Raw genomic sequence first — 23,298 nt, forward strand, 5'->3', positions numbered from 1 at the left:
CAAGCTCTTTCTTACTGTCTTCATTTTAATATGACTCTGGCATTGATGCTGGAATAGTTCAAAGTTTTGACTAATTTATCTCCTATTCCGTATAAATATATTCAATTGTCTTCTCATAATTTCCAGCTTTTCTTTATCTATTCTCAGTTTTCATAATTAATTTGCCATGTTCACTTAAAACTGCCTAAATAACTGAAATATATTACTTGTTTTATAGATTCTTCATTCATGTTGCAGCTGATGTTCATGTCAAATCTGTTACAGCTTTTATTCAGTTAGCTAATGAATTCTGCAGACTACTACTGGATTTGTTTAAGAGTATATAAACTGCATAAAATAAAGAGCTGAGATTAACATATCTAGTTTTGCTATTAGGCTAAAAGCCACTTGCATTCGTAATGTGATCCACATAGACTGTGGATAATAGTAGAGGGTACACACTCTTGTCTTACAACTGATTTTAGATCAAACCATCATGATATAATCCCCCCCCCCCCCTTGATTCTAGCTGCTGACTTAGAATCATGTCATTGCTTTTTATAATGTTCAATTTACACAACTGAACATTTTGAATCCCCTTCCCATATACATATGCCTTTTCCAGATCTACAAAACTTAATGCTCCTTTTTATATTCCCATTATTACTTAACCATTTGTCTTAAATTAAAAATAATCATGACTCTTTAGCTTGTTCTTCTACAAATTTCTCTTCCACCGTTTTCTTAGCTATTCCTCAACTTGCATAAATCTTAGCTAAAATCTTTTAATTCTCACATTCAGTTTTATTTCTCTTCTTAACGATGTGTACAATGATGAGAGATGTCCAGTCATCAGGAATTTCAATTTTTGGATCAGGCCTTATGAATCATGTAGTGCAGTCACTGTAAAACTGTTATATATATATATATATATACACACAAACACACACACACAGATTTGAGCATTTATTGTCAAATATCTACTCCAGCTGTCTTTCCACATTTAAGGTGTTTGACTTTTTCTACCTCAAATATTGATATGCATTCCACTTGAATATTTTCAATCACTGTTCTGTCAGCTCATGTTGGTTGCATTTAAAATTCTTTCAGGGTAATCACTGAGGTGGAAGATATCCTAGGCATCTACAATATATTTTACTTCAGTTTTTCATGTCGTATTTTCATCTGGTTCATTTTACAGTACTCTTTCTTCCATTCCTGAGCTTTTTCACTAGTTTACAGGACTTTTTGCCATCTTAATGATATTTATCTTCTGTATTCTTACCAAAGTCTTCCCATGCCTCTTGTTTAGCTATGTTATTTTGCTTTCTTACGTTCTTCTGTGTTTTCACAGAGTGCATGCTGACTTCCTTGTGGGATCTTTCAGTATGCTTTCTTTTCTGTAACCTCCTCTTTAATTTCCTGAACTCACTGTGGAGTTTGGATTTTTCTTTCCTGGCAAACAACTCCAATACATGTCTTTCTGTCTGAAACATTCAATGTGTTTTTCAGTGTTCCACTGATTCCTCAAGGTTTAGCTCTTGTTTTCAAACACTTCAATTTTTTCTTGAATAATATTTTTATATTTGAGCCTACAATTCATCTCTGAAAGCTCATCAACTTTGATTCTTTTCCTATACTATTGTACATTTTCTATTGAATTGCGGTTCCTCTTTATAACTGAATAGTGGAAACTATATTTTTGGTTTGGAGCTATACGAAGGTGGTCTGAAAAGTTCTCGGCCTAACAATGAAAAAACAAATTTGTAATTTCAAAATTATTTTTATTTTTCAACATAATCTCCTCTTACACCAATATTTATTCCAGCGATGCTCCAGCGCCATTATCCTGTCCCTGTAGCGGTTCTCAGTAAGATCTGCAAAATGCCCCTCTACAGCTGCAATCACCTCTTGATTCGAAGAAAAATGCTAACCATCAAGAAAGAGTTTTAGTTTTGGGAAGTGATATGAGTCAGAGAGAGCCAAATCTGGGGAATAGGGTGGATGTTCCAACATTTCATTATGCAGATCTCTTAATATTCCCATTGCCAAAACACTTTTGTGGACAGGCATTGTCCTGATGAAAGATGATTTTTTTTTCCTGCGAACCGGGTCTTTTCTCACCAATTTTTTCATCTAGTCAGGTTATAAGATCGGAATAAATTCCTCGGTTATTGTTTTACCCTTTTCAAGATAATTAACAAACAAAATGCCTTTAGCATCCCAAAACACCGATGACATGACCTTCCCTTCTGATGGAACCGACTTTGTGTTCTTTGGCTCTGAACAACTGGCTTCTGTGCACTATTTTGACTGCTGTTTGGATTCTGGCGTGTAATGGTGAATCCATGTCTCATCCATAGTAATAAATCACTTTTATTACTATGTAAAACACAAAATCAGTTTTATTATTGTTAAAATGCTCCAAGCACTGTTCAGAGATTTTCATGCGAGTGCATTTTTGATCTGCTGTGAGCAAGCGCAGCACCTATCTTGCGCAAAACTTTTTTATTTGCAATTCTTCATGCAAAATATATCCTGCACGTTCTTTTGAAAGGCCTATAGTCTCAGCAATTTTACGCACTTTGACTTTCCATCATCCAATACCGTATCGATCACTTGATCAATGATTTTTGGTGTCGTTATATTTTTTGGACGTCCTTCACGTGGATCATCTTCAAGGCTGGTATGGCCATGTTTAAACTTGGCAGCACATTTCTTAATTATCGAAAATGAAGGAGAAGAGTGCCCATAAACTTTTATGAACTTCGAATGAATTTCTTTTGGTGTTAAACCTTCTTTTACCTCCAGAATTTTATAACTGTGCGATACTGAATTTTATCCATTTACGGGATACAGATAACACTTTTGCTTCAGGCAGCTGTATAAACAAACTACTTGATAGAATGGCTTGCAATTTCACATGGATGCTTATGATAGATGTACCAAGTTAGAAAAAAAAATCTTCCCAATAGTGTTGCCATCTAGGGTTGAGGCCAAGAACTTTTCAGACCACCCTCGTATTTCATTAGATATTCAATAATGGTCTCATATCACTTTACAAGAAATGATTTAAAAAAAAAAATTCTGAAGAAAAAGTATTATAGTAAATAAATCTTTAAAAAAAAAGTGTTATTTATTCTACCAAGTTTAAAAAAATTCTATTTTTAAGTTATTTTGTACGCCAAGTATATATTTCAGCACAGTTAATCAAAGGTTAAACATAAAATATTCTTATGATTATTATTGTTGTTATAATTGCCATCAGAGATCTGGGGACTCATCAGGCAAAGCTACATACCAATCACCTATAATTCTATAAGAGAAAAATCTAGGTTCTCATCCCTTTCTTGAGTGCATTTGTTGACAGCCTCCACAGGTACCCCTCTCATCCTCTATCCACCCTCCATAAAATTAAATCTATTCCCATAATCTACTTTACACAGTCCCAATATCATCTCTGTAACTCTCTTTTGCACCTTCTCCATGTATCAGCATCACCTCGGAAACCAGGAGACAAAAGCAGGGCACAGTAATTCAGGTGAGAGTTGTATTAAGTCCTTGTAAAGAGGCATAAAGACTTTCTTATCCTTGTCCCAGTATCATCTCTGTAACTCTCCTTTGCACCTTCTCCATGTATCAGCATCACCTCGGAAACCAGGAGACAAAAGCAGGGCAGAGTAATTCAGGTGAGAGTTGTATCGAGGCCTCGTAAAGAGGCACAAAGACTTTCTTATCCTTACATATCAGTGCTCATTTCAGCATTGGAATTATCCTCTGAATTGTATTTGCAATCTTGGTGACATCACTCCTTCACCTTCAACTTCCTCATCTACTAAACTCCAAGATCCCTATCCTAATCAGTTTCATCTAACATAATCCTACCAGCATAATACCCCATTGGGTGTCTCATGACAACAAGGTGCATAGCTTTATATTTACTAACATTGAACTACTGTATATGTCGGCATATAAGATGACTCTCAAATACTGCAGAAAACCTTTCAAAATCACGGGTCATCTTATACGCCGTGCATAAAAAGGGAAGCTTAATTTCTTGGATGAACATTTAGTTATTTACAATACATCGTTATATAAGAAAATAGGCAGTGTTTATAAACAAATAAATTTTTTGTTACATAAATTTATTTAAATATTACAATAGATGTAAGTCTTAAAAAACAAATAATAATTATTAACCTTAATTTTCATGTTACTTTTCTTCAACAATGAATCTGAAGAACCATTGAAAATAGTTCTTCAGATTCATTGTTTAAATGATCATCATATGGATCCCAGTTCGAATCCAGTGAATTAATTTAGTTTTTATCATCATTAGTGTCTGGCAACAGATCATCTTCCTTACCATCCATAAGATTAGAAATACCACACTTTTAAATGATTTTATTACAGTCTCTACTTTTACTTTATTCCATACTTTGATCACAAAATTGCACAACATATCAAGTGATTAGATTCACCATTTGTAAATGATTTTTCACCAGTCAACATCCAATTATTCCACTCTTCTCGCATGTGATCTTTAAATGGTTTGTTCAAGCAGATGTCTAGTGTTTGCAATAGAGAAATTAAACCACCTGGTATAACAGCAATTTTTGTGTTATTTTTCTCTAGAAGACTGTTAATATTTTCAATTAAATGACTACGAAACATATTCTCACTAATAAACTGTGTTTCTTCATTATTATTATTATTATCTGAGACCTCCAGGGAGTCAAGGACTCATCGAGGGAGACTGTAAATTACCCAACCTAGCTATCATACCTTCCCTTAAATTCATTTACACTAGATGCATTCACTACCCCTACAGGCAAATTATTCCACTCACTCACTCACTGCTCTCTGTGAGAAAAACCTAGCTCTTACCCCTTTCTTGACTGAGAACAACCTTAACTTCCATGGATTTCCCGTGTTCTCTCCCCGCCTTCAATATAACGAAAATTTTCATCAGTTGAAATGCTATAACACCCATTCAAAAGTTTATAGACCTCTTATCATATCACCTGCCTTTCTCCTGTTAACCAGAGTCTGCAATCCACATACTCGCAATCTGCCCTCATAATCTAAATCCCATAATCCGGATTTTATCTTTGTAACTCTTCTTTCTACCCTTTCAACAGCTTCTTTATCCCCTTGAAACCCAGGAGAATCTGCGCACAGTAATCCAAGTGTGGTCTTATGAAAGCCTTATAGAGGCAAAATGACTTCCTTATCTTTACATGTCGAGGTTTGCTTCAGCATAGAAATTATCCTCTGAGTTGTATTTGCAACTTTTGCTATGTGACCTTTGAACTTTAAATTCTTATCCACCAATACACTAAGATCCCTTGCCTCTTCAGTTTCTTGTAGCATAACCTTGCTAATATAATATGCCGCTGGATCTCTAATCATGCCAAAGTGCATAACTTTATGTTTACTAACATTAAATTGACAGCCATTTTCATTTGCCCAGATTTCCAGTCTATTCAAATCATTTTGTAATTGCTGAATTTCAATAGCATCCCTGATTGCCCTGCCTATCTTTGCTTCATCAGCAAACAATTGTAAATCTGATGATAGATCCTGCTTGAAGTCATTAATGCATAGATTGAACAATAATGGCCCAAGGACTGAACCTTGAGGTACACCACTGGTTACCTTAAATCTGGCAGATTTACAACCACTGTATACTACTTTTTGATATCTGTCTGTTAACCATTCCCTGATCCAAGTCAATAGATTATGTTCTAATCCTATATTCTCCAGTTTGCGCAACAGCCTATCATGTGGTATCCTATCAAATGCCTTAGAAAAGTCCAGCATTATCATAACACCCCACCATATTATACCGTTTGGTTGCATGTTCCGCACATTATTTATCAATATTTTCACACCTTTTTGGTCCATCCATCCTTTTTCGTAAAAATGTACAAAAATACTTGAAGGAAATTTTATCTTAGGTTTAGTTTTACGTTTGAAGATGATCATTGGTTTTAACTTGGTTCCATCAGCCAAACATGACAACGCAACCGTAAACCTTGTTTTTTCATGACCTGTACTTCGAACTAGCACACTCTTACTACCTTTAGACTCCACTGTTTTATTGCTTATCATATCAAAGCTCATAGGAGTTTCATCCATATTTCCAGTATTTGACAATAGAAATTATGTTCTTATCTCAACTGAATAATAAATTTATGAAAACTGGTAAGTTTGTGGTCAAGATCTGCTGGTAGTTTTTGAGCAATTTTCGTTTTTTTGTCTTATTACCAGATTTTGTCTGTTCATAAAACGGTTAATTACACCATCCTGAAGTAGTTTGAAATTCTATACTTTCGTTGGATTCAATCTTGACCATTTTAGTGCATATGCTCTAATCATATTTCTTGTAACAAGATAACCATTCTGCCTTTGTTCGAATACCCATTGTACAATGTGATTTTCTAGTTGCAGCCATCAGATGATTCCCCATTCTCATTGCACATTTTTTCTTTGGCAATTTTTTTAAAATATCTTCTTCCTTCCTCCATTCTCTTACCATCTTCTTGGTTATGTCAAACATTTTTGCAGCAGCAAAGTTATTAGTTTGCTTTGCCATTTCAATTACCCTTATTTTAAATCGCGCTTCATACTTTCTTCATTTTGTTGTTTGTTCCATGATTTTAAATGATAACAATTTTAATAATCCTAAAATTTAAAAAAAAAATTCAAAATTAATAATTAATTAAAATTGGGGCTAATCACTTTTAATTTGGGTAACTAGCTAATATATATACTAGCTAATAATATAAATATATCAAAAATATACTGCTAGTTTAGCAGTATATTTTTGAAAAGACAGTTTTCAAAGCAGTTTTAAGTTATGAAACCAAGAGCTGGCTTAGGAATAAAGGACTTGATCCAAGACTAGAGACCACAGAAATGAGGGTTTTTAGAGAAAAATTAGAGGAGTGAACCAATGGCATCAGTGTCAGTCATATTAAAAATTAAGATAATTGGAAGGAACATTTTTGGATTCAAGAATATGTGACTAGAGCTAATCTAAGGGATATGATTACTTAAACAGATTTGGAAAGGTTAGTAAAAAAGGTTTTTGATGCTAAGATGGTAGGGAAGAGACCTGGCGGAAGAAAGATCTAGGTGGATTGATTCAATCAGAAATGTCCTAGATGACCAAAATATTAGAATATACGATATGCTATAAATATTGGACTAATTTGTAGGAAAATTGTTGATTACAGATTAGTAATGTATATGTGTGCATGTTTTCCCTCAAAACCGTGGTTGGTGGAGCAACAATATTACTTGACTAGGGAATTATTATAGAACAAGTGGTCTCCCATTGCATTCCTTATCTAGTAGTGTTCTGTTTGTAGATGTGTGTTCACAGTTTTCAGTTTTGAGGAAACTTGAGTTCCCAAGAGGGGGGGGGGGGGACTACACCTCTGTATGAGGCTAGCTAACTCATCTTTTGATTTGAAAACCTTGATAAAGGATCTTTGCATCATAGATGGGATTCGAACCCAAATCTTTCAAAAGGGCTCCTCATCAAACTAACTGAGCTGCAGAGGTTTAAATTCTTCTTTTTCTAGCCCTTTTTATAACCATATACAGTTATAGGCCTCCCCCATTTGTCTCCATCTTTTTCTGTTGAAGGATTCCCAATGCCATCTCCATTAAGTCATCCATCTTCTCTCTGGTCCTCCTGCCATTTGTTTTCCTTCAGATGGATTCTACTGAGTGATTGTCTTTGTCCATTTATTGCTGTTCATCCATGGGAATATGTCCCATCATCTCCAATTTAATTTTAAAATCTCTTCTATTGTGTCCAACACTTCTGTTTCTTTTCTTATAAAGTAGAATCTCTCTCTCTTAACTGGCAACAACGGGACTTTGCCAATTCCGGACATGAGATTTTGCCAGATAATTGAATATATATTTCGAGAACGTTCACATTTTGTGATGTCATCTCTAGAAATTGCAGCGTGCGAAGTTCGTTGATCGTGTTTTTCAATCTGCCAGCCATAATTAAATAAATAACATCAAAAATTGTGTTTATTTTTTAAAATTTAAAACACTTCTTCTTCCTAACATGGAATTTAGGCCATGTGGCCTGTTCCGGTCTCATGCCATCTCTTTCTTGGTCTTCTGATTCTTCTTTTTCCACTTATTTTGTATCTGTATAATATTTTTGGTAGTCTGCTGTTGTCCATTCGATTTAAATGTTCTAGCCATTTTTGTTTATACTGTCTTATGTAGTAATTAATTGGTTTTATTTTCAGGGATTGTAAGATTTCTTCATTTGTTTTGTGGTCCCACTTGGTATATCCAGCTGTTTTTCTGAGGAACTTCATTTCTGCTGTTTGAATTTGTTTTTCATCTTTCCTTTTTATGGTCCATGTTTCGCTTCCACATAGTAGAGTTGGTTTTGACATATATGGTCTGATTCTACTGTGTTTTTGTACTAGGGATGGCTTAAATATATTATTTATTATGCCATTTACTTTGACAAAGTTTGATATTTTAGTGTCTATGTGTTTTTCTTCTTCGTATGATAGATGACATCCCAAGTATCTGAAAGTGTTTACTTGTTCTAGTATTTTATTATCTATCACTATTTTACTTCTTATTGGGCTTTCTCCTTTGAATGCCATTATTTTTGTTTTTTCTTTGGATATTGTCATATTATATTGCTTTGAGATATAATATTAAAACACATACATATAAATTTATATTTCACAATTAACTTGAGAGTGAGAATATTTCTCTTACGTTTCACGGGAGTAGCCCTAGCAACACCACATGGGCTAAGAGCATACATATATGAATGCAGTTTGTCGCTGCGAGTTCTAGCTGCAGAATATTCAAAACAGCCCACGTGATCTCTCTCTCTCTCTCTCTCTCTCTCTTAGCTGTTGAGCCGCTGGGAGTATTGTGTGAAATATACGTTCAGGAGTTGCATGTCCCACGTAACTCGGCTGTACATACAACAATGTTGCCAGACTGCAAGCTCATTGCATATTTTTCTTATCTCATAGGCTTAAATTTTGGATTTAAATTTAGACCTTTGAAAGTGGTATTGTTTTGGTATTGCCGGTTAATTGGGTGCCAGTTATGAGAGATTTTACTGTATCTTCATTTCTTATTTTGTGTTACAGTTTGATTTTAGCATGGCCTTCTTCGTTCTGTGCTCAGTATTTGGGCATGTCTCTAATCCATATGTCACAATTGGGATGATGTGTTTTTTTGGTTTAAATTGAGTTTTATGTCATTGACACTGTGTTTAATTATGAATGAGTTAAAGAATGAATTATACACAGTATCAATGTTTAATATAAACATTGATACTGTGTTTAATTCATTCTTTATTTCTTCTAGTTCTCTTTTGTTGTTTGCTATTACTGCAATATCATCATCATATCATAAACGACTCATCTCATCTTCATTTTTCCTCTTTTACCTTGCGGTGTCGAGGGTTTATTAATTATCGGACCTCAAACCATTCACAGGATAAAGTGGTCAGCCCTACGCCCTGGTGTATCCTATGTCCGTAGTGTTGAGTTCTCAGGCCACTTTGCCTGCTTTGCAGGATGAAAAACCCCAGGATAAACTGAGGAAAAAACCCTACTATCCACTCCCAAGACCGGCTAACTTGGCTATGGCTGAGGAAGATCCTTCAGCTCCTCATCTCACTGACGGGAATCGAACCTAGGACACTCCTTCCCCTGGCATATGGTTGCGAAGCACACAGCCACTAGGCTAACCGCACGGACTAAATCTTAAATGATTTAGTTTTTTTTTATTTTTTACCATTGATATTAATCCCTTTGTCACTCCAATCTGAGGCATATTCTAATACTGCATTGAATAATTTGGGGGAAATAGTATCTCCTTGGTGTACTCCTTTATTTATTTGGAATGGACTGCTGTGTTCATTTATAAGGATACTGACAGTTGCTTTTTCATATATTTTGTTTTATTAGCTATATATAATTTGCTTACTCCATGTTTCTTCATTGCTATAAGGGTTGTTTGTTTTTTAATAATCTATAAAACCTAGGAAAGTAGTAAGTTGTATTCTCTGCATTTTTCTCTTAGCTGATTTAATGTGCACATATGGTTGATCATTCTACACCCCTTTCTGAATCTAACTTGTTCACTAGGCTGAACTTCATCCATTAATCTTGTGATTCTGTTTATTAATTTTATAAATCATTTATATACTTGTGACAGCAAACTTAAGAGGTTTGTAATTTTCCATCTTTTTTTAATCACTCTTTTTTGAACAAGAGTACCATATCACGATAGCAATATTCCAGATATTTGTTATATCTTTCTGTTTCAGGCATTTAGAAATAGCTTTTTTAGTTCTTCTGTTATATCTCTTCTGCTGCTTTCATCATTTTTATTCTAATACCATTTTCTCCTGGCATTTTATTATTTTTTGTAATTTTCATTGCTTGTTCATTTTCAAAATTCTGTATTCTAGATTGCCTTATTCTTCTTGTTCTTCTGGCTTCCATGTAATAGTGTTTTTAACAGTGCTTGTGGTATTATACAGTAGATATATTATTCTCTGTCTTTTTTTATCTTTGATATCTTGTCCATTTTCATCTTCTAATATTAGCATTTTTTTTTTCCTAGTGTGAGATTATTTCATAGTACTGTCATATTTTTGTTATCTATCGTTTCTTGTATCATTTCATCTGCTCTTTTCTTTTTATCTTCTTTAATATTTTTTCTGATTATTTATTTCTATAAATTCTATTGTATTTCTTTTACCTTCAATTAGATTTTATATTTTCTATAAGAGGTTTTTCTTTTTAACCTTTTTTATCTTTGGCAATCTTGTGTTCAATAATAAATTTAGTTTAATCCTTTATCCAAGTGTAAGCAAACAAAGTTTGCACCTGAAGTATCTTCAGGACTGAGGCAACTAATGGTAAAGGTGGACCAAGCTCTCATCATTCCTTGTCTTAGTATCTCTTATAATGCAAAGCACATCTCCTTGCGGACATGTATAATGCTATGCATTAAGGGAAAGGGCCACTACCCAGACCGGTTTCGACCTTTATTGAAGTCTCATCACTGGGAGCCAGACCCAGAAGTGGTGATACTAAGGCAGAAGCAATGAAGATAAAGGGTACATTCAGCAGCTAATGATGATTAAAGGTGATTATATGTAGAAGATTATTCAAGCATTAATTCAGATTTGTAAAGAGTAGTATATATGGGAATAATTATGTGAATCTCAAGGTTCATTAGTGGATATGTTATGTCAGAAATTCATAATTACACACACAGACACATTCAACCATTTAGTAGGCATATGCTATCCATACACATTCAGAATTTACACAAATAGAAATTAATTACAAAAAAAAACAGTAAATGCCGAGCATGTGGATTTCACCCTCTTGGAACTTGTGGCAATTAGTCGGATTTTTTTAATTATTATTTTATATTATTGTATTTTTTAAGGCTAAAAGGTGGTATGGGAAATATTTATTATTATTTGTTATTTCTTAAGTAAATATGATTGGGTTTATTGAATTTCATTTTAATATGTGACTATATATGTTTAGTGCCACTGAGCATCAGGAAATGGTAAATGAGATGAAAAGAGCTCATGATCGAGAAAAGGGACTATTACAAGAAGAAAACAAGAAGTTTTCACAGGAAATTGAGAGGGTTAGTACTTAGCATATGTTTTCAACATTGTGGAAGTTTTTGATGATATATAAATCATATCTCATTAATTTGCATTATTATATCTAGCCCTCTGCTTTTCCTATTCTAGAGAATAGGAAAAGCAGAGGTGTTTTGGTGTAGGACTGCAACAGTTTGAAATACACTGGTGTCCAAAAGCTAAGGAGGAAGAACTACATTTTTACCTATATGAAAAAAGTTTCTTGACTGCAGCCTAATGAGGACATAAATTTATTGTGAGCATACTAATAAATTATATTACACAAAAAAATGTTATAAATTTTATCCAAATTGAATTGCAATATGTTATTTGCAGAAGTTAGATTTCTTTAGGTGTATTTAAGGAATTAATGTACAGTGCTTACAGAAAACTGTGCGGAGAAATATTTTAGTATAAAGTATGTCCACCCCAAACTGTGATGCAGCTCTTACAACATCATGCCATGCTTAGCACCAAGTAATTCAGGAATTCTTGAGGCAAACTGGCTCACTCCTCCTTCAGAGCAAGGATAAGACCTTGTTTGTTTTGTGGAGGGGAATTTCAAGCTCCAGTGTGTCTCCCTATTGCTTCCCAAATGTGTTCTAATGGTTGAGATCTGGGCAGAATGTTGACCACTCGATTCAATTAATATCCTCAATCTCCAGAAGTATCTCTACTTCTCATGTACAATGTAGTGTAGCACTGTCATCCATAAAAATGAATTCTTTACCTACAGGAAAGACTAAAATAACTCATCTGTAAAAAGTACATTAGCCCATTGGTGTCTTGTCAATTTTTTATGGATACAACACCACTGAATATGTATAATACGATGAGCTGTGGATAAAGGGACACAGACTACAGGCCTTCGGGCATATAGGCCTGATGTTGCCACAATTTGTTGATTTACCACATACCTGTGCTTGAATGGACCAGATTTGCAACTGATCCTGTGTCTAATGATTATGTTTTGCTGATATAACCAAAAATCTGTCTTCATGCTCCATGCTAGAGTGAGCACAATCTCTTAGCAAACATCTGGAGAACAGATGCCACTGGTTTGAAGCACTGCCCTGGATACTATGGTATGAGAGAGAGAGAAAGATTCCGAATTCTCTGGTAATATCAGTAATTCTGTGGTCTTCAAGCTTTTCATTAAGGCTTCCCTGAAGTAATCGTCTAGATGATGTCTTTGAGACATCCAAGTTTGCAACTTTATTCCTACATGAAAAAAGCTTCCTTCAAACACAATTCGTTTAGTGCAGCCTTTTATCCTGTTCAGTGCTGCCATGATCCTTTTCCTTGCAATTTGAATGTATACCTTCTTTCTACTCAAAATCATCAGTTATACAAATTGTCTCAAGCTGATTTGTCTGAATTTGCAGTTGTAATCTTCAGAAATAGTGTTAGTCCTTAGGTTTTTGGACACCAGTGCAGTTGACTGAATGGTAAGTGAGATTTAGTGATAATTGCAGCAAAGAATTTTATCCAGTTAAAAGCATGAATAAATTAGTCTTCTTAAGCAAACTTTTCACATTCTATGAAATTATTATTATTATACAGGTATCTTATGAGGTCAAAAGACTCGTTGCAGGAGATCCATTATTCACACACTATCTATCTTACTTCTCTCCTTAAACTCATTCACCATCAGGGCACTCATAGCTACCTCTGACAATTCATTCCACTCATTCACCATTCTCCAAGCAAAGAACCTAGTCTGCACAACTTACAGGAGTGACCCATTATTCTCCTATTCATCTATTGAAAATTTCTTTTTTTGTCATTCTTATAGAATCTGTTTAGTAACTTAAAGTTTCTATCATGTCCCCCTCTCCTCTGCCTGTTAGCTAAGCTCTTATCATAACTCTCATCATAAGCCCACAACTGTCATCAGTATGGTTATTTGCCTCTGAATCCTCTCCATCACCTCCTGATCCCTGATATCCACCATCTCCCCATAATCAAGATCAAAGTAAATTAATATTTAAAAAATATTTTCAGAGAGTGACTTTAACTATGTCACATTCAAAGTGGGAATCTTCTTGGCAGAGTATCTGTACAATAAACAGCAATACTTCACAGTTATTGAAATTTTCTGAATTGATTTATGCTATTCTCTCCAATTTTCAGTGGAGAATTTTTTTGAACTACATAAGGTTGCATGGATTGCATGTTGAAAAGAGAATGAAACTTCTTGTGCCCAAATCAGAACTGGTAGGCTGGAAGCAGACCTTGTCTGTATTGGGACCCGAGAGCTAGTGGTTTACTTTAAATTAAAATAAATAATTAGATATGGAGTTCTAGTGAGAAGTCAAGAAAAGAGAAATCTCCTCCACTGGTTTTTTTCCATGTGATTGAAGAATCACACCCTAAGGCAAGATGTTCCTAGTTCTGAGAGAATCAAGCTAGAGGGAGAGAGTGACAAAGGCTGTGCCACTATGCTGCACAAGATGTTTGTGAATAGGCTTAATAATAGAATTAAGTGATTTATTTTGTACAGAGACTTGGGGTTATTTCCTGAGACTTGGGCTTCATTTCAGGAGGAATTGAATGAGTAGTTAATACAGTGAGAAGTCACTTTGTGTGTGTGTGTGTGTGTGTGTGTGTGTGTGTGTGTGTGTGTGTGTGTGTGTGTGTGTGTGTGTGTGTGCACGTGCACATTTTGCACAACATGATTGGGACCCAAACTCAACCACATGCATGAAAAAATGAATTTCTTGTAGAGTGTAGTCATGAGATAGTTTCAGAATTAAGCAACACTAATGTGCACGTGGTATGTGTAGAACATAATTACGTTGTCTTTGAGATGAGTAGGAAGATGAATTGGATGTTGAAGCTTCATACTGAACTGACTGTAGATTGACTATCTGGTTCCCAGTGTAGGACTCTAGCAGTTTGAGCCTATAACAGTACCCACTTAACAGCCCAAAGAGAGAAAACTAGATAGAATATATCAGAATTTTTTTCCCTAGATTTATTTGGATCTCCAGAATAGGACCAACAATTAATTAAATGGAAACAGTTCATCAGAAAGCCAGATAACTACTGTAAGACTTCCTCTATTCCTCCCCCCCCCCTCTCCCTGAAAAAAAAAAACTTATATCAGAGGAACTGCAGCCATAGCATATCATCTGATATAGATATAGTCTGCTAAGCAAACTATGACTTGGTTGTTTTACAGACAGACACAAAATGAGGCTGTGTATAAAATCTGGACCTAATTGAACGAACCCAAGATTTTTTTAGGTACTAACAGTAATGATCATAATGAACTGAACTGACTGGGAGCTTCTGAACCAATGTGCAATCCTCACCTTCACATGGTGCACCCCCCCTCTCTCTCTCTCTCTCTCACAAACGCACATTCTTGCCTAATTCTTGGAATAGATAGTAATAATGTCCATTAAGTTTTATGATTTAACAAGAGCACAAACAATAGAGGTAAAAATCTGGAAGAGTACTTAGCACCAAAGTCCCTACATATACTAAATAAAGACTGTAATACCCCATTGTTTGAATATAACAATGAAGCAGCTTCATTGATCTGACAATAGCAAACGACACTATTTTACCTCAGGTTTCTGAATGGAGATGTGAGGAACAGGAAAATTGTTCTGATCATTGCATATTAAGTTTCATCATCGATAACAAAAATTTAAATAGAATACACATGAGAAACCATCACATTAATATCAAGTACTTCATATAAATCTATTCAGTTGACTTCCTGCCATATCAGCTTTGTTTATTCTGTTCTCTATTTACATATATTTAATTTACCATCTTCACTAAAAATCATGCCTAAGTAGCTGAAATGTTTTACTTGTTTTATAGGTTCTCCATTCACAACGCAGTTGATATTTTCAATGTTTCTGCCTATTTTCATTGTCTTTGTCTTGTTATTGCCGACCTTCATACCATATTTATTGCACAACAGTTATTCAATTTAGTCAGGAATCTTGCAGACTTGTAATGGATTTATTTAGAAGTATAATGTCATCTGCATAAAGCAAACAGCTGACATTAACATCTCCAATTTTGATATGAGGTTTAATACCACTTTCCTTCATAATGTGATCCATATAGATAATAAATAATAGAGGATAATGTACATCCTTGTCTCACACCAGATTTAACATTAAACCATCTTCCTGTACTTCCTTCAATTCTAACTGCTGACTTACAACTCAAATAAAGACTAAATATTGCTTGATATAATGCTTCATTAACACCATATAACTGTAGCATTTGGAATAGCTTCTCTCTCTCTTGGCACCTTTCCATTTGCCTTTTCCAGATCTACAAAACTTAAATACAGATCTTTGTTATATTCCTATGATTTCTCAACTATTTGTTGTACAGTGAAAATCTGATCCTGACAGCCTCTATTTGGCCTGAATCCAGCTTATTCTTCACCAAGCTCTTCTTCTACAGTCTTTCTCAACTATTTCTCTAGTTCACTTGCATAAATATTACCAGGAACACTCAGTAGTGAAATACCTCTGTAATTCTCACATTCAGTTTTATTTCCCTTTATATATATGGATACTATGAGAGCTCTACTTCAATCATCCAGAATTCGTCCCTCTGTCCAGACCTTCTTAGCTATGCAGTGCAGCCACTGCAAGACTTTTATACCACCATACTTCAGCATTTCTGGTCGAATATCATCTACTCCTGCTGCCTTTCCAAATTTCAAGCCTTTGACTTTTTCTACTTCAAGTATGGATATGTATTCCTGACTGTTTGCCTGTTGAGTGTTTTTTTTACCACTGTGTTATCACTGCTTGTTTCATTTAGCAATTTTTCGAAGTAATTACTCCATACTTCGAGGATATCTTTTTCTTCAGTTTTCATGTCACCTTTATCATCTATAATTCCTTTTACAGCAGTCTTTCCTCCATTTCTGAGCTTCTTCAACAACCTCCAGAATATTTTGCCACCTTCTTGATATTTATTTTCTATGGTCTTGCCAAAGTCCTCCCATGACTTTTGTTTAGCTAGTTTTACACAACGCTTAGCTTTGTTACATTTGTCTCTGTATTCTCTGAGAGCACAAGCTGACTTATTTGCCAGCAGGAACTTTCGATATGCTTTCTTCTTTTCCTTCACTGTCTCTTTAACTTCCTTGTCCACCATGGAAATGTACAGCGAATACATTTTAAGAATGGCAGGGCTGGAGGAGTCTTCAGTTGGAATTAAAATTGGCAGAAGAAATGTTAATAATTTGAGGTATGCAGATGATACCACCTTGCTAGCAGAATGCAAAGAAGATATGGAGGAACTTATTATGAAAGTTAAAGAAGAAAGTGCTAAATATGGCCTTAAACTTAACCTCAAAAAGACAAAACTTATGGCAACTTAATGATTTTAAAGTAGATGGAGAGAAAATGGAAGCAGTTAACAATTTTGCGCTCCTAGGATCCCAAATTGATAAAGACGGGTATTGTACTTGAAGAAGTTAGAAGAAGATTATTACTCGGAAAGAAATCAATGACAGATTTAAGCAAGATCTTTAAAGATATTAGCCTTGCAACAAAAATCAGAATTGTAAAAGCAATGGTTTTCCCTGTGGTACCGTATGGTTGTGAAAGTTGGACCCTGAGAAAGAGTGAAAAAAGGAAGATAGATGCATTTGAATTATGGATTTGGAGACGCTTACTAAAGAATACCATGGACTGCGAAGCAAACCAATAAATCAGTGATAGACAGAATAAAGCCAGATTTCTCCCTCGAAGCTATGATCATCAAGCAAAAATTGTTACACTTTGGACATATTATGTGAGCAAATAACAGTCTGGAGAAGATGATGATGCTTGCTAAAGTTGATGGAAGCAGGAGGAGAGGAAGACCAAGAATTAGATGGAGTTAAAGAAGCAACTAGAATGCGCCTGGAAGTTCTGAAAGATATGGCCAGGGACAGATCTGAATGGAGAGCATATGTTCATAGAATCACCAGGAGTCGGAAACGACTTGATGGAACATAACACACAACATCCGCCATGGAGTTCTAATTTTTCTATCCTTGCAGACAACCTCACCACATTCCTCTCTGTCTGAATCAATCAGTGTTTTCTTCAGGGCTTGCCACTGAATCTCCAAGGGTTGGTTCCTATTTTCAAACTTTCATTTTTTCTTCATTTGTGTATTTTAGTCTACAGTTCACATCTGAGAGCTTCTCAACTTTTATCTCATCTCATCTCATCTTCCTTATACCCTCTTTTACCGGTGTCGAGGGTCCATTGATCATTGGACCTCACTCCGTTTACAGGATAAGGTGGTCAGCCTGTAGCTCATTTCAAACTACTTCAGCCTGTATCCTATAGCCTGTAGTGTTGAGTTCTCAAGGCCAGTTTGCCTGCTTTGTGGGATGAAAGACCCCAGAATAAACTGGGGGAAAAACCCTGCTGTCCACGCCCAAGACTGGCTAACTTGGCTATGGCTGAGGAAGATCCTTCAGCTCCTCACGTCACCGACGGGAATCGAACCTAGGACACTCCTTCCCCAGGCATATGGTTGTGAAGCGCATAGCCACTAGGCTAACCGCGCGGACTCTCAACTTTTATTCACTTTAAAACTTTCTTACATGTTCTTTTCAATATAAAATTCAATTTTATTCTGCTCAAGACTAAATAGTGATCACTTCCAATTTCAAATCCTCTCTACACTCTTGTGTCTTGCACCAGGGAGAAAACATTACTATCGACAATAACATAGTCAATGAGACTTTTCTTATTCCTTTCCTCTTCTCTCCATGTGAATTTGCACACATTTTTATGTTGGAATATGGTGTTAGTAATAACCAGTCCATATCCTGAGCAGAAATTCAACAGGTATTTGCCATTGTTAGCTTTGCTCTTTTCTCCAAATTTTCCCAAAATATTTTTGTATGTCTGATAATCATCGCCTACTCTGCTATTTAGATCCCCAAGAAGGACCAGCTTTTCCTTTTTCATCGTGTCAGTTGCTTTCTTTAAAGCCTCAAAAAATTCCTCTACTTCTACCTTAGTAGAACCTTCTGTGGGACCATAGGCACAAATAAGTCTCATTGTCCAGTTCTCCCATTCTCATATATTAGCCTCGTATTTAGTGTTGAATACTATAGCTATTCCTTGTTTTCCTTGATTGTCATTGCCTGAATATAATATTTTGTATTTATTGCTCAGAAAGATCTCACCAGTTTTTGTTTTGTTTCAGTTATCCCTATTATGTCGATCTGGTACTTATCCAATTCCTCAGCTAGCTCCATTTCTTTGCCATTCAGGCTTATGTTGATAGTACCGATCTTGAATAGATAAAATACTATATGACCCACCCAAAACACACAAGAAAACATGACTATTCCTATATTCATATATTCAAGTTACATCTGAAAAGATAGTGAAAGTAATTCACATACCAGCCACTGAATTAGAAGCCTTTATGCAGATGTATGTAAACATTACTTATGTAGCATATATGCAAAATACTTGGTCACATGCATCACCACGTATTCTGGGTAACTGTTTAAGAATGTCAGTAATTGTCAGTAGTGTTGATCACAATGGAATAAACAATTTCAGAGTTAGGTAAAGGGCTTATTGTGGGTACCTGTCTGGCTGGAGTCATGATTTTGAAAACATCAGAGCTGACTGGTTTCTCAAAAGGTGAGATATTCCAGGTGTTTAATCAGTGGGGAAAAAACCAACATTACTTGTAAATATAAGAGGCATAAATGTGGTCCTAAAACAATCTGTCAGGAACAAGATGGCTGTTGTCTGAGAATTCAATAAATTGTGCAAGCAATTTACTGAAGCATTTAATGAAGGCTGTTCCTGACCCATATCTCACCAAACTGTGCATGTGGATTGGTGAAACTTTGATCCACCCTCCTAAGGACAAACCCCATCCATCTAGCATATCCTGGAGTGTGTGAATTTCCCTGTCACTGTGACTTAGCTTACTTTAGACAGACAGGAAGAAAACCAGTGTGCTTATAGAAGTTATTCAAGGACAGAAAGATTATTTTTAGACTGCAATGGCCATGAAGTATTCTAGTAACCTTAACAAGTATGGCTGCATTAATTTGCCAAAAATTGTTCAGGCCATGTGGCCAAATGGAGAACACATAATCTGCATAGCATATCAAACAGTGGGTTTATGTGAGGTAGGGTTTAGGGCTTTTTCTTCAAAAGTCTACATGAAGAAGTCAGCCAGGGGTGGAAAACTCTTGACTGTTCCCTCTGTCTGTTTGCAGAATTTTCCTTTCCAAACAAAATAGCTTGAGTTCATGGTGAATTAAAACAGAGTTTATTTTATTTATTTATTTATTCTTATGGCAAAAGGAATACAGAACAGCTACAGGTCAATGTCCAGTCTGGAAAGCCAGTCCAAGGCCTCATCTGTCACTTGTGGATGTCCTGTAGACCACCACCATGAAATTGGCGCCTTTGGCAGTCATTCACAATATGAGTAATCGTCTGAGCCATGGGAGAACAATCACAATAAGGGTGGTCTAACAGCCCCCATTTATGTAATAGGTAGCCACATCTGCCCTGGTTAGTTCTGATCCTGTTGATTGATGAAAAATCTTCCTAGGAAGAGCAAAACCAGGCTGCAGAGCACAGGGATCGTCTACCAGGAAGCCGTTTGTTGGGAGATTGTTGGACCAGTATCCTCTCCACGTCAGGTGTTGATGGCAGGGCAGGCTGAAGAGAGAGTTCACATAGACCAGAATGGCTTTCTAGATTTTAGGCAAAGACTAGGTGGATTTATGAGAATCTGGTGCAGGGGCAGGAGTGGGTTGCTCATTGCTTTATTAAATTCTTTAATCAAGGCTTATCTTCTCCGTATGTTTGGTGGAGCAATGTTAGATAGGACAGGCAGCCAGGAGAAAGGGGGGGTGCTTCTCACTTTCCCACTGATTGTACACATGATAGAGTTTAGCTGGGTGTCTATAATGTTAGTGTGTGACTTCTTTCCCAGATAGGGGCACAATATTCTGCGGCAGAGAATGCGAGGGGGCTAGTGCAGATGACTTGAAAACTTCTGCACTACAACCCCAGGTTGTTCCAGCAAGCCTTGAAATGATATTGTTTCTCGTTTTAATTTTGTTGGACAGGTTGGCAATGGTTAGGCTTCTGTCCAGGCTCACTCCAAGGTATTTCTGGTGATGCTTGTGTTCTACCATTTTCATGTTCCCTCTTATGTTCATGCCATTTCAGGAAACCATAGCATACAGGGTATCACTTAGTTTTAAGCAGGCTAAAAATTAATGTCATCTCGAAAAGAAAAATATGGAAGAAAGTTTTAAAACAATAACCAAACCACGGAGTTTCATGAGAAAACTCTAAAGAAAAGATTGATTCAGCTAGGGATCATAGGGAGAAGTTGTTTGCAGAAATATTAAAATCTAAACTTCAGGGTGTACACAAGAAATGAAAAAGACTGGTAGAAAAGAACAAAACATATCAAAAGTTCTTAGCAAGAAAGTTGGCATCTATTCTGAAAGAGTAGAGAGAAAAATGTAATAAAAGTAGTTTAAAAAATGTAATAAAATTAGTAAACAGAAAATGGATATTACTAAGGTGGCATAATGTTATGGAAGCTATTAAAAACCTTTAAATGAAGAAAATGTAACAAGTACTGTAAATAATCAGAGATAATGATTATATAAAAATATGGAGATAATTTTGAATGTCGGATTAATTACCTTGAATGATTAGTAAAAGAGATAAGCAATGACAGCTATAGTCGGAAATATTCAAAAGGAATGCAATCAGAAGTACATTTCGATCTTTGAGGTAGAAGAAGCTATCAGGAGTCTGAAACATGGAAAGGCAGCTTAAGTAAGCGATTTTCAACCAGAAATGCTCAGATATGGAGGTATAAAAATGATGCGCTGGTTGTATAATTCACAAGGCAATGTCTAAAGGTCAAATGATTGGAGTACAGCACTCATAGTTCCTATCTATGAAAAGGGAAATAAAACTAAACAGAAGAATTACAGTGACTTTCTCTACCGAGTGTTCCAGGTAACATTTATGCAAACATACTTAAGAAGCTAAAAAATAAAATTGGGGGGGGGGGGGGGCTGAATTTTGGCCGTATAGAAACCAAAATCCAGTTAATTTTTCCCCATCTAATGATATCAGATGTGGAAAAAACAACCTTTGTATGTTGTCAGAATCAGATATTGATAGCATATAGAAATTGTCAGAATCATATTTTTGCTTTACAGCAGATAGTTAAAATATAATGTCATCATAACAAGGATCAGCACTTCAGTTTTGTATGCAAAAGCATATGACAACGTGTCAGGAGAAAAGCTTTTGAAAACTATATGGGGTAAATTAACATTATTTGGTGCAACACATAGTCTATATTTAAGTTGTAAGTCTGCATTTAGAATTGAAAATGGTACCAAAAGATATAAAATCAGGTGGTAAGACAATTGTGTGTGCTAACTCCACACTTATTCATCATCTATATTGATCATAGTATGAAAGAAAGTGACGTCAGAGATATCAAACTTAGTCATTTAATTTATGCAAATGATCTTATACTTTTAAACAAATCCAATAGCAGTGTTTGTTATAGTAACAAAGAATGCTGCTACTTACCAAATTTTCTATGAAAATCAGCAATTAAAAAGATCACCTATACAAATAGTATCATCAAATTCCTGCCATGTACCCTCAAGGGGTGTACAGGATATGAAAGTACTACATGAAAAAATTACATCATTACTAACTTCCTATCTACAATTTTCCTCCAAATCAGTCTGTTACTTGTCAAGACTCCAACATTATCAGATCTTATATTTCTATCGTCTAAGGCACTTTGTACCATATCAATCCACCTATATCTTGGTCTTCCCCTGGGTCGTTTTCCTGCTAACCTGGCAGAGAACACTTGTTTTGCTAATCTTTCCTCTCCCATTCTATTTAAGTGACCATACCACCTGAGATTAGCTCTGCTAATGCATTCCTGGATGCTGACAATGTCAAGTTCTTTCCTAATATCCTCATTTTTAATGTGAGATTGCCATTGATGCCATCTGTTCACGCCTCTTCTTTCTTAGGACTCTCATATCTGCGGTCTCTAGTCTTTGGTCAAGTGTTTTACTTCTAACCCAGCTCTCAGATCCATAAGTTAAAACTGGTTTGAACACTGTCTTGTATACAGCTAATTTAGTGTTCCGACTAATTTCTCTCTTATTCCATATGAATTTATTCAATTGACTTCCCACCGTACCAGCTTTGCTGATTCTGTTGTCTATTTCTATATTTAATTTACCATCTTCAGTAAAAATCGTGCCTAAGTAGCTGAAATGTTTTACTTGTTCCACAGGTTCTCCATTCACAGCACAGCTGACATTTTCAATGATTCTGCCTATTTTCATTGTCTTTGTCTTTTTATTGCTGACCTTCATACCATACCTATTACAACAGCTATTCAATTTAGTCAAAGAATCTTGCAGACTTGTAGTGGATTTATTTAGAAGTATAACATCATCCGCATAAAGTAAAGAGCTGACATTAACATCTCCAATTTTGATATCAGGTTTAATACCACTTTCCTTCATAATGTGATCCATATAGATAATGAATAATAGAGGGGATAATGTACATCCTTGTCTCACACCA

General features: G+C 35.5%; 1 protein-coding gene across 3 annotated transcripts in view; it reads left to right on the plus strand.

Annotated features, from left to right (window-relative positions):
• LOC150102474 (serine/threonine-protein kinase Genghis Khan-like) overlaps positions 1 to 23,298 on the plus strand; it is a 550,831-nt gene that overhangs the window by 278,681 nt on the left and 248,852 nt on the right. For all 3 annotated transcript variants that reach the window (XM_090399333.1, XM_090399335.1, XM_090399334.1), the window contains exon 19: positions 11,565 to 11,670. In XM_090399333.1, the coding sequence (XP_090255459.1) occupies positions 11,565 to 11,670 (106 nt within the window). The remainder of the gene's footprint in view (positions 1 to 11,564; positions 11,671 to 23,298) is intronic.

The sequence above is a fragment of the Typopeltis vanoorti genome, chromosome 10, assembly GCF_054136105.1.
Source record: "Typopeltis vanoorti isolate ZY-2024b chromosome 10, IOZ_Tvanoo_1.0, whole genome shotgun sequence".
Classification (NCBI taxonomy): Eukaryota; Metazoa; Arthropoda; class Arachnida; order Uropygi; family Thelyphonidae; genus Typopeltis; species Typopeltis vanoorti.